At 45.8% G+C, this 11,323-nt stretch overlaps 1 protein-coding gene across 1 annotated transcript in view; it reads left to right on the forward strand.

The window, feature by feature from the left end:
* LOC139156204 (protein strawberry notch homolog 2-like) overlaps nucleotides 1-10,369 on the forward strand; it is a gene marked incomplete at its 3' end in the record, with an annotated part of 137,738 nt that extends 127,369 nt beyond the window's left edge. Inside the window, exons 10-12 of the mRNA XM_070731484.1 lie at nucleotides 6,256-6,416; nucleotides 7,174-7,307; nucleotides 10,278-10,369. Of these exons, the coding sequence (XP_070587585.1) occupies nucleotides 6,256-6,416; nucleotides 7,174-7,307; nucleotides 10,278-10,369 (387 nt within the window). The remainder of the gene's footprint in view (nucleotides 1-6,255; nucleotides 6,417-7,173; nucleotides 7,308-10,277) is intronic.
* Between the last annotated feature and the right edge of the window lie 954 nt (nucleotides 10,370-11,323).

Raw genomic sequence — 11,323 nt, forward strand, 5'->3', positions numbered from 1 at the left:
ACGCCTGGCCATGGGGTTTCTCCTTTGGAATTAGCAGATCTACTCCAAAGCATTTTCTACGTGGGTAGTCCAGTCTTCCTCAACTGGGTGCTCCCAGATCTATTAGACTTCCCAGAATCCTCAAGCAGCAGAGCTGTGACAATTTAGGAAGGGAAATTTAATATTTCCAGGCCAGGGGTCTGCAACATTAAACACTCAAAGAGCCATTTGGACTCATTTCCCACAGAAAAGAAAACACCGGGAGCCACAAAACCTGAGCATGGCTAACTCAATGCTACTTACTTCCACCAGTCACATGACCTCCCCAAGCCACACCTACCCAGCTGGTCATTAGGCCAAAGAACCAGTTATTTAAAAACACAGGGAATCACAAAACCTGGGCGGGCGTGGCCAACTCAATGCTACTCACTTCCACCAGTCACATGACAGCCCCAAAGCCACACCCACCCAGCCAGTCATTAGGCCAAAGAACCAGTTATTAAAAAACACTGGGAGTCACAAAACCTGGGTGGGCATGGCCAACTCAATGCTACTTACTTCCACCAGTCACATGACAGCCCCAAAGCCACACCCACCCAGCCAGTCATTAGGCCAAAGAACCAGTTATTAAAAAACACTGGGAGTCACAAAACCTGGGTGGGCATGGCCAACTCAATGCTACTTACTTCCACCAGTCACATGACAGCCCCAAAGCCACACCCACCCAGCCAGTCATTAGGCCAAAGAACCAGTTATTAAAAAACACTGGGAGTCACAAAACCTGGGTGGGCATGGCCAACTCAATGCTACTCACTTCCACCAGTCACATGACCTCCCCAAGCCACACCTACCCAGCCAGTCATTAGGCCAAAGAACCAGTTATTAAAAAACACTGGGAGTCACAAAACCTGGGTGGGCATGGCCAACTCAATGCTACTCACTTCCACCAGTCACATGACCTCCCCAAGCCACACCTACCCAGCTGGTCATTAGGCCAAAGAACCAGTTATTAAAAAACACCGGGAGTCACAAAACCTGGGTGGGCGTGGCCAACTCAATGCTACTCACTTCCACCAGTCACATGACAGCCCCAAAGCCACACCCACCCAGCCAGTCATTAGGGCAAAGAACCAGTTATTAAAAAATATTGGGAGTCACAAAACCTGGGTGGGCGTGGCCACCTCAATGCCGCTCCAAGTCTTCCGAGAGCGGCGGCATACAAATCTAATAAATAATAATAATAATAATAATAATAAATATTATTATTATTATTATTATTATTATTATTATTATTATTATTATTGCCTTTCGGAAACTCCTTAAAACCCACCTCTGCCGTCAGGCATGGGGGAATTGAAACATCTCCCCCTTGCCCATGTAGTTTCTGTGTATGATTCGATTGTGTGCTTGTTCTTTTATATATTGGGGTTCTTTTGGATTTTTTAACTTAAAACTGTAATTTAAATTGCGAAATATTAGATTTGTTACTATGTTTTGTTTACCATTGTTGTGAGCCGCCCCGAGTCTACGGAAAGGGGCGGCATATAAATCCAATAAATCCATATATAAATCCAATAAATCCAAATTATTATTATTATTATTGTTATTATTATTATTGTTATTGTTATAATAATAATAATGAAATAATAATAATAATAATAATAATAATTATTATTATTATTATTATTATTATTATTATTATTATTATTATATTACTCACTTCTACCAGTTACATGACAGCCCCCAAGCCGGTCATTAGGCCAAAGAACCAGTTATTAAAAATCACCGGCAACCACAAAACCCTTTCGACATCTCTCCGTCTCTCCCTCCGTCCTCCATCTGTATCTCTCTACGTCTCCCTCCCTCTCTCCCCCTTTCTCTGCCCGCTTCTCCATCCCCCACTGTCACCCTTATCTTCTCAGGCCAGGGGGGGAGTGATGGGGAAGGGATGGCAAGGGGTGGAGCCAGCAAGTGGGATCACCTGACAGGGAGCCACAGCATAGGGCCCGAAGAGTCCCATGCCGCTCCAGGGCCACAGATTGCTGACACCTGGTTCTAGGGTTTCCCAACCTTGGCCACTTTAAGACGCCTAGACTTCAACTCCCAGAATTCCCCAGCCAGCCATGAAGCCCATGTGTCTTAAAATGGCCAAGGTTGGGAAACCCTCTTCTAGCAGCCAATGGAAGGCAGGGGTAATGTTGTGTCATTCAACTTCCTGACTCTGCAAATACCTGTGTGGGTGGCAGCAGGCGGGGCAGGTTGTGTGAATAGGAAATTCCCCAGAACTCCATACAACCATATCACCGTTTCCCTCTTAGCGTATCTGTAAACAGGATAACCATACGTGCTTCCCTGGTTTCAACACGATAGTAGCACCACAAGGGACAATGAAACCAGGGACTCGGTCGCAACCTGTTTTGGAGAGGCTGGGTATGTCTTGATTGAGATTCTTTCCTTTGGACTCTGCATTGAGCTGAAGGCTGGACTTGACCGCTGCAGGACTTCCTTTCCAGCTGTAGGAGTTGGGGATGCAGGGAACTAGTTTTGGGGCAATTTGGGGGCAATTCTAATCTCTGGGGGGAGTTGGTTCCAGAGGGCCGGGGCCGCCACAGAGAAGGCTCTTCCCCTGGGTCCCGCCAAGCGACATTGTTTAGTTGACGGGACCCAGAGAAGACCCACTCTGTGGGACCTAACTGGTCACTGGGATTCGTGCGGCAGAAGGCGGTCTTGTAGATACCCTGGTCCGGCGCCATGAACGGCTTTATAGGTGATGACCAACACTTTGAATTGTGACCGGAAACTGATCGGCAACCAATGCAGACTGCGGAGTGTTGGTGTAACATGGGCATATTTGGGGAAGCCCATGATTGCTCTTGCAGCTGCATTCTGCACGATCTGAAGTTTCCGAACACTTTTCAAAGGTAGCCCCATGTAGAGAGCGTTACAGTAGTCGAGCCTCAAGGTGATGAGGGCATGAGTGACTGTGAACAGTGACTCCTGATCCAAATAGGGCCGCAACTGGTGCACCAGGCGAACCTGGGCAAACGCCCCCCTCGCCACAGCCGAAAGATGTTTCCCTAATGTGAGCTGTGGATCGAGGAGGACACCCAAGTTGCGGACCCTGTCTGAGGGGGTCAATAATTCCCCTCCCAGGGTGATGGACGGACAGATGGAATTGTCCTTGGGAGGCAAAACCCACAGCCACTCCGTCTTATCAGGGTTGAGTTTGAGTCTGTTGACACCCATCCAGGCCCCAACAGCCTCCAGACACCGGCAGATCACTTCCACTGTTTCGTTGACTGGACATGGGGTGGAGATGTAAAGCTGGGTTTCATCAGCGTACTGTACTCATACTCATATGAATCATACTCATTCATCCAATTCAATCACACAAATTATCGGCCAGAGACAATCTCATCACTCACGGCCCCCATGCCCGCCGGCAGAGGTAGGTCTTCAGGGCTTTATGAAAGACCAGGAGAGAGGGGGCGGTACGGATCTCTGGAGGAAGTTCATTTCAGAGGGCTGGGGCCACCACAGAGAAGGCTCTTCCCCTAGGCCCCACCAGTCGGCATTGTCTGGCCGACGGGACCTGGAGAGGGCCGACTCTGTGGGACCTAACCAGCTGCTGGGTTGTATAAGGCAGAAGATTGAGGAGGGCTAAAATCCGAGGTCAACATTTAGTGGAGTTTCCCTTTGCAAAGAAGCCATATATGAGGTGAAAAAATACTGTTTAATCCCTGACTTCCTGATTTGATAAACTCCTTCCTCCTCCCTATCTTAGATCATTGTTTGTCTTCTGGGCAGGACTGAAGAGGTTGTTGACCCCTTGCAGTTAATGCCCCAGCTAGCAGTTATGGAGAGAAACCATTGATGGCCCTTAGGAGATTTGAAGGCTCAGAATAGGGCAGTTAACAACAGCCAGAGACTATAGAATAGAATAGAATTCTGCTTGGAAACACAAGGAATTTGTCTTTGGTGCAGATGCTCTCAGTGTACATAAAAGTGACATTTGTCAAGAATCACAAGGCACAAGACTCAGTGACAGTCATACAGTACAATAAGCAATAAGGAAACAATCAGTATCGATCTCACCATTCCTATCACCCTTTTCCTCCCACTTAGGACTCTATGACTGTAACTTGTTTCTGGTATCCTAAGATTTTTGTTAATATTGATTGTTTCTTCATTGCTTATTTGACCCCATGACAATCATTAAGTGTTGCACCACATGATTCTTGACAAATGTATATTTTATTTTATGTACGCTGAGAGCATCTGCACCAAAGACAAATTCCTTGTGTGTCCAATCACACGTGGCCAATAAAATTCTATTCTATTCTATTCTATTCAATATAAATTGTAAGGATGCAAGCAACAAGTTACAGTCCTACAGTTGTAAGTGAATGCTAAGCTTCCCTGAAGCCTTCGGATTGCGAAAAACGGCATAATGGGCAATCCGGAAGTCCATTTTTCAGAGCTTCTGGTTTGACCATTTTTTCACCATCCCAGGCTTCAGTGAGGCTTGGGGGGGGGCAGGGGGTTTGTGCACATGTGCAAGGGGGGCATGTACATGGGAGGAGGGAATGGGTGTGAGCACGTACGACTGTGCTATTGCGCAGCCCTCCCGCCCCCTTTTGGCACGCAAACCAAAAAAGGTTCGCCATCACTGGGTTAGACTATCATGCAATGGTGGTCAGAGATCAATTCAAAATGGACAGTGATTAATATATACAGCAATACCTCGTCTTACGAACCTAATTGGTTCCGGAAGAAGGTTCGTAAGGCGAAAAGTTCGTAACACGAAACAATGTTTCCCATTGGAAATAATGTAAAAGCGATTAATGCGTGCAAGGGGAGGGGCAAAAATCCCAAAATGGCGCTCCACTGGGCACCGCCGCCCGGCTGTCACCTTTTAAAACAGCCGGGAGGCTTCTCGGCGTTCTCCCAAACCCGAACTCAAAACGTTCGGGTTCGGGAGGCCGCCGAGAAGCGCCGCCGCCCACCTGTCACCTTCTTAAACAGCAGGGGGGCTTCTCAGCGTTCTCCCGAACCCGGAAGTTCGGGTTCGGGTTCCGGAGACCGCCAAGAAGCGCAAGGCTGTTTTTGCAGTCGGCGGCGGCATTTTCGGCCGATCTGGAGGCTGGAAAGGAGGTGGGGAATCTCAATAAGGAATTCCATGGGCGGAGATTTGACATCACAAAGACGTCCTTCCTGGAGGCCACGTGAAAAAACCCGGAATAAATCGGGAGGGGGGGAAACCAAACTATATTAAAATGTTTAAAAGTAAGGGGGAAATTTTGTTTTAAAAAAACGGATCGCGCTGCCTGGCAGAGTCAAGCAAAAATGAGCATAACTGTGGCAACCCCTTGCTTCCTCAGCTACCGATATATCTCCACGGCTCAGCCGTTTGGTATGACGTCATCTACGACCGCGCCTTAACTAGATCCCCTTCTGGGCTCTGAGTATATTTTTCCTATCGCAGTAAATGAGGCTGAAGGTGTATAATTTTAGAAGAGCTATGTGGGTGTGTGGGTGTGTACATACACATCCAGTTTATATAGTAGATAATGCATATTTTTCTGTGCCTGTGAGTAATATGTAGGTACACCTATGGCATATATACATAGAATTAAAAAGTATGTTTTGGATGTTCAGTAATAGTAAATAGAGAGGGAAATTGTATCTCTTTGAGGTGAGGAGAGGCCAGGCACCCTAACCTGAACCCTTGATGTGAGTGATGTCAAGTTAGCCACCTTTAAGCCAGTCACATGACCTTTAACCATTCCCCGGTCACATGATTGTCAAGCCACTCCCACCTGGTCACATGGCTGGCAAGCCACACCCACAAAATAAGCCACACCCACGGTGTGGTAGTAAAAAATTGTGCAGCCCTTCACTGCATACATACATACATACATACATACATACATACATACATACATACATACATAAATGAAACCTGGTTAAAGGCCCCAAATCCTCCCCTCAAATAAGGTTTTAATTGAATTCTTGGCTTGTTTGGTCTTATACGCCCTTTGATCCTTGCAGAGAATTTAAACTTTCTCCAGAGAAGCTGAGAAACCTTCACAGCAGTGTTTCCCAACCTTGGCCACTTGAAGATATTTGGACTTCAACTCCCAGAATTCCCCAGCCAGCATTCGCTGGCTGGGGAATTCTGGGAGTTGAAGTCCAAATATCTTCAAGTGGCCAAGGTTGGGAAACACTGCTTCACAGGGTTGAAACGCTTGTCTTTTTCTTTGCTTCGCCTTACAGCGAAAATTGGGAAGCACCACCCTGACCGAGTGGTGGAAACAAGCACGCTTTCCAGCGTCCCTCCTCCAGATATCACCTACGTCCTCTCTCTCCCCGAATCGATTGCCGAAAACGGGTTCCTCTCCGCGCTGCAGCTGGAAGCTATAATCTACGCCTGCCAGGTACAAACGGGGGAAGTGGGTTTGGGGTGGGATTGATTGAAAGGGGGCTCAGATGGGTCATCAAATATTGAGAAAATACTATAGGATGCATGGCTGCATAGCTAGAGGTATAACAAGCAGGAAGAGGGAGATTATGATCCCGCTGTGTAGAGCGCTGGTGAGACCCCATTTGGAATAATACTGTGTTCAGTTCTGGAGATTTCACCTACAAAAAGATATTGACAAAATTGAACGGGTCCAAAGAGGGGCTACAAGAATGATGGAAGGTCTTAAGCATAAAACATATCAGGAAAGACTTCATGAACTCCATCTGTATAGTTTGGAGGACAGAAGGGAAAGGGGGGACATGATTGAAACATTTAAATATGTTAAAGGGTTAAATAAGCTTCAGGAGGGAAGTGTTTTTAATAGGAAAGTGAACACAAGAACAAGGGGACACAATCTGAAGTTAGTTGGGGGAGAGATCAAAAAAGCAACATGAGAAAATATTATTTTACTGAAAGAGTAGTAGACGCCTTGGAACAAATTTCCAGCAGACGGGGTTGCTAAATCTACAATAACTGAATTTAAACACGCCTGGGATAAACCTATATCCCTCCTAAGATAAAATACAGGAGATAGTAGAAGGGCAGACTAGATGGACCAGGAGGTCTTTTTCTGCCGTCAGTCTTCTATGTTACTATAAGCTTCCGAGCGGTTGGAAGTTGCTCCTCTTGGCTCTATTCCTCCGTCTGATTCCTTCCTCCTGGATTTCTAGGAACACGAAAACTTGCTTCCCAACGGTCAGAGGGCCGGATTCCTGATAGGAGACGGTGCAGGTGTAGGGAAAGGCCGGACCATTGCAGGGATCATCTATGAAAATTACCTGAAGGGAAGGAAAAAGGCTCTGTGGTGAGTGATCACGTCCGGGCTGCGTTGTTTTCAAGCTCTCTTAAGCTTCATCTCTTTTCTATATTCCTTTCCCAGTTTACGGGGTCCTCAAGGTTAAGGCCCCAACTTTGTTCAGGAAAGAGAACTTGGTTGGTAATGACCTTTTAAAGCCCTTCATGGCATTGGACCAGAATACCTCCGGAACCGCCTTCTACCGCACGAATCCCAGCGGCCGATAAGGTCCCACAGAGTTGGCCTTCTTCGGGGTCCCGTCGACTAAACAATGTCGTTTGGCGAGCCCCAGGGGAAGAGCCTTCTATGTGGCAGCCCCAGCCCTCTGGAATCAACTCCCCCCGGAGATTAGAACGGCCCCCCACCCTCCTTGTCTTTCGCCAGTTACTCAAGACCCACCTATATCGCCAGGCATGGGAGAATTAAGACATCTCCCCCAGGCTTTCTTATATTTTATGTTTGGGTATGTATGTGTTGTATGGTTTTTAAATTGTTGGGGGGTTTTAATCGTAATTTTTATTATTAGATTTGTTCCATTGTTATACTGTTTTTATTGTTGTTGTGAGCCACCACGAGTCTTCGGAGAGGGGCGGCATACAAATCTAATGAATTGAATTGAATTGAGTGTAATTCTACAATTCCGGGTCATTCTTTGTCAAGTGGACCAGGTGTCCACTTGACTGATTTTTGCAGCCTTATTTGAAAAGAAACCACCACAAAATCAGCACATATGATAGGAAAAAATGTGCTCTTTTTAATGACATCAAATTGAAGATGATTGAAGGTGAGAAAACAGAGAGCTCTGTTTCCTCTCCTTCAATCATCTTCATTAGAAAGAGCACGTTTTTTCTATCGCTCTCTGTTTTCTCACCTTCAGTCATCTTCATTTTGACTTCGTTAGAAAGAACACATTTTTTTTCTATCATAGATGTTGTTTTGTGATGGTTTCTTTTCAACGAAGGCTTCAATTTCACCTGGTCCACTTGACAAAGAATGACCCTTCTCTCTTTCTCTCTCTTTACATTCAGTAAGAACACTGGAAGATTTTAAGAAGATGTTGGATAACCATCTGTCTGAAATAGTGTAGGGGTTCCCTGCCTAAGCAGGGGGTTGGACTAGAAGACCTCCAAGGTCCCTCCAACTCTGTTGTTATATTATTATTATTGTTGTTGTTGTTATTGTTATTGTTGTTGTTATTGTTATTATTATTAACAACATCCAATACTCCATTGTGTCCTTCCTAAGGCTGATTTATTTATATATTTATTATATTTGATTCGACTTCTATGCCACCCATCCGATGGGAGTCCAAATTGATTGACTCAAAATCACCCATCCAGCTTTCATGCCTAGGATGGGACTAGAACTCATGGTGATTGGCCCAAAGTTACCTAGGGGAGGGGGGCATGCAGAGGTGGAGAGAGGGAGAGAGAAAGGAAGGGGAAAGAAGGAGGGAGGGAGGGAGAGAGACAGAAAGAAAGAAAGAAAGGAGAAGGGGAAGGGAAAGGAGAAAGATAAAAAGTCAGAGGTGAGAGGGCAGAGATTGAGAAAGGGAGAGAGAAAGGAAAGAACAGAAAGAGAGAGAGAGAAGGAAGGAAGGAGGGAGGGAGAGTGAAGAGGCAAAGAGGGAGATAGAAAGCAAAGGAAGAAAGAAAGAAAGAAAGAAAGAGGGAGCTAGGGAAAGGGAGAGGGAAAGAGGCAGAGATTGAGAGGGAGAGAGAAAGGAAAAAAGAAAGCAAAAGAAGGAAAGGAAAGAGAGGGAGGGAGGGAGAAAGGAAAGAAGGAAGGAGGGAGAGTGAAGAGGCAAACAGGGAGAGAGAAAGCAAAGGAAGAAAGGAAAGAAAGAAAGAGGGAGATGGGGAAAGGGAGAGGGAAAGAGGCAGAGATTGAGAGAGGGAGAGAGAAAGGAAAGAAAGAAAGCAAAAGAAGGAAAGGAGAAGAGAGGTGAGGGAGGGAATTGCAGGGAGAAAAGAAGGAAGGAAGAAAAAGGCAAGAAGGGAAAGAGGAAAAAGATAGATCATGATAATATATAAAATATGATAATATTCATCTGAAACCTTTGGAATATCATTCCTCCTGTGGTCAAGTTGGCCCCAACTTTGATGACCTTTCAATTTGAATACTGTACGTCTAGACAACTCACCAAAAAGAAACAACCATAACCACACAAAAAAAGCCCCTAATTTACCACCGACCTTGCATTCCGACCAATTTTTCTGAGCCTTGGAACCCCTCTGAAACCGTGATGTCAAATCCTTGAGTACGACTGGCAAGATTTCCTTATAAAGAGTCTGCTGGGAAACTAAAAAAGTTTAAGAGGCATTAAAACTCTCAGATAAGGGTTGGGGCAGGGGTTTAAACCCAGCAGTTGTTATTATTATTATTATTATTATTATTATTATTATTATTATTATTGGCATCATCACAATCATCATCATCATCATCATTATTATTATTATTATTTATTAGATTTGTATGCCGCCCCTCTCCGTAGACTCGGGGCGGCTTAGAGCAATAACAAAACAGCATATAATAATAATCCAATACTAAAAACAGTTAAAAACCCATTATTATAAAAAAACCAAACATACGTTACAGACATACCATGCATAAAATTGTAGAGGCCTAGGGGGAAAGAGTATCTCAATTCCCCCATGCCTGGCGGCAGAGGTGGGTTTTAAGCAGCTTCCAAAAAGCAAGGAGGGTGGGGGCTATTCTAATCTCTGGGGGGAGTTGGTTCCAGAGGGCCGGGGCCGCCACAGAGAAGGCTCTTCCCCTGGGCCCCGCCAAGCGACATTGTTTAGTTGACGGGACCCGGAGAAGACCCACTCTGTGGGACCTAACTGGTCGCTGGGATTCGTGCAGCAGAAGGCAGTCCCTGAGATATTCTGGTCCGGTGCCATGAAGAGCTTTATAGGGTGATGACCAACATGATGATAAACCTCTCGCTCTGTTCTTTTTGGCTCTCCCGCTTTCCAGGTTCAGCGTCTCAAATGATCTGAAATATGATGCCGAGAGGGACCTGAAGGACATCGATGCGCCCAACCCTCCCTGTCCATGCTTTAAACAAGGTAGGGGTCTCCCCACCCTCCCTTTGCTTCTTTTTCTGTTCCCACCAACTTCGCCCCCCAACCCATGGGGAAAGCTGGCCGGGAGTCACTGCAAATGGCACAGGGGATTCTGCATTTGCCCATATTTATCCCAGTTATGTTTGTTTTATGATAAATAGATTGTTTCACTTAAGGAAATTGAGATGGTCCTTGGGTCTTTTGAGTTTGGGTGTTTTATTTGTGTTTTGGTCCTGTTCTAAAGCTTTTAAGAATATCATAGATTGGGGGGCATTGCATAGTTATGGAGAAAAAGAGAGAAAAAGTCTTCCTTCCTTCCTTCCTTCCTTCCTTCCTTCTCTTCCCTCCATTCCATTCCATTCCATCTCTACTTTCCTCCCTCCCCTTCTTTCCTTCCTTCCTTCCTTCTTTTTTCCATTCCATTCCTTCCTTCCTCCCTTCTCTCCCCCTTCCCTCCCTTCCTTCCTTCTTCTATTCCATTCTCTCCTTCCTGCCTTCTCTTCTTCCATCCCCCCCTTCCGCCCTCATTCCTTCCTCCATTCTCTCCCTCCCTCTCCTTGGGTGGCATTGCATGTTTATAGAGAAAAGTGTTCCTTACTTCCTTCCGTCTCTTCCATTCTTCATTCTCTCCTTCCTTCCTGCCTCTCTTCCATTCCTCCCTTCCTTACTCATTCCTTCTCCCTTCTCTCCCTCCCTCCCCTTGTGTGGCATTGCATATTTATAGAGAAAAGTGTTCCTTCCTTCCTTCCTTCCTTTCTTCCCTCTCTTCCTTCCTCCCTCCCTCCCTCCTTCCTCCCTCCCTTCTTTCTTCTTCCTTCCTTCTTCCTTCCTTCCTTTCTCTCTTCCTTCCTCCCTCCCTTCCTCCTTCCTCCCTCCCTTCTTTCTTCTTCCTTCCTTTTCCTTCCTTCCTTCCTTTCTTTCCATTTTTAAAACCCTTTTTCTGCTGCAGATTAAATA

The sequence above is a fragment of the Erythrolamprus reginae genome, unplaced genomic scaffold, assembly GCF_031021105.1.
Source record: "Erythrolamprus reginae isolate rEryReg1 unplaced genomic scaffold, rEryReg1.hap1 scaffold_99, whole genome shotgun sequence".
NCBI lineage: Eukaryota > Metazoa > Chordata > Lepidosauria > Squamata > Dipsadidae > Erythrolamprus > Erythrolamprus reginae.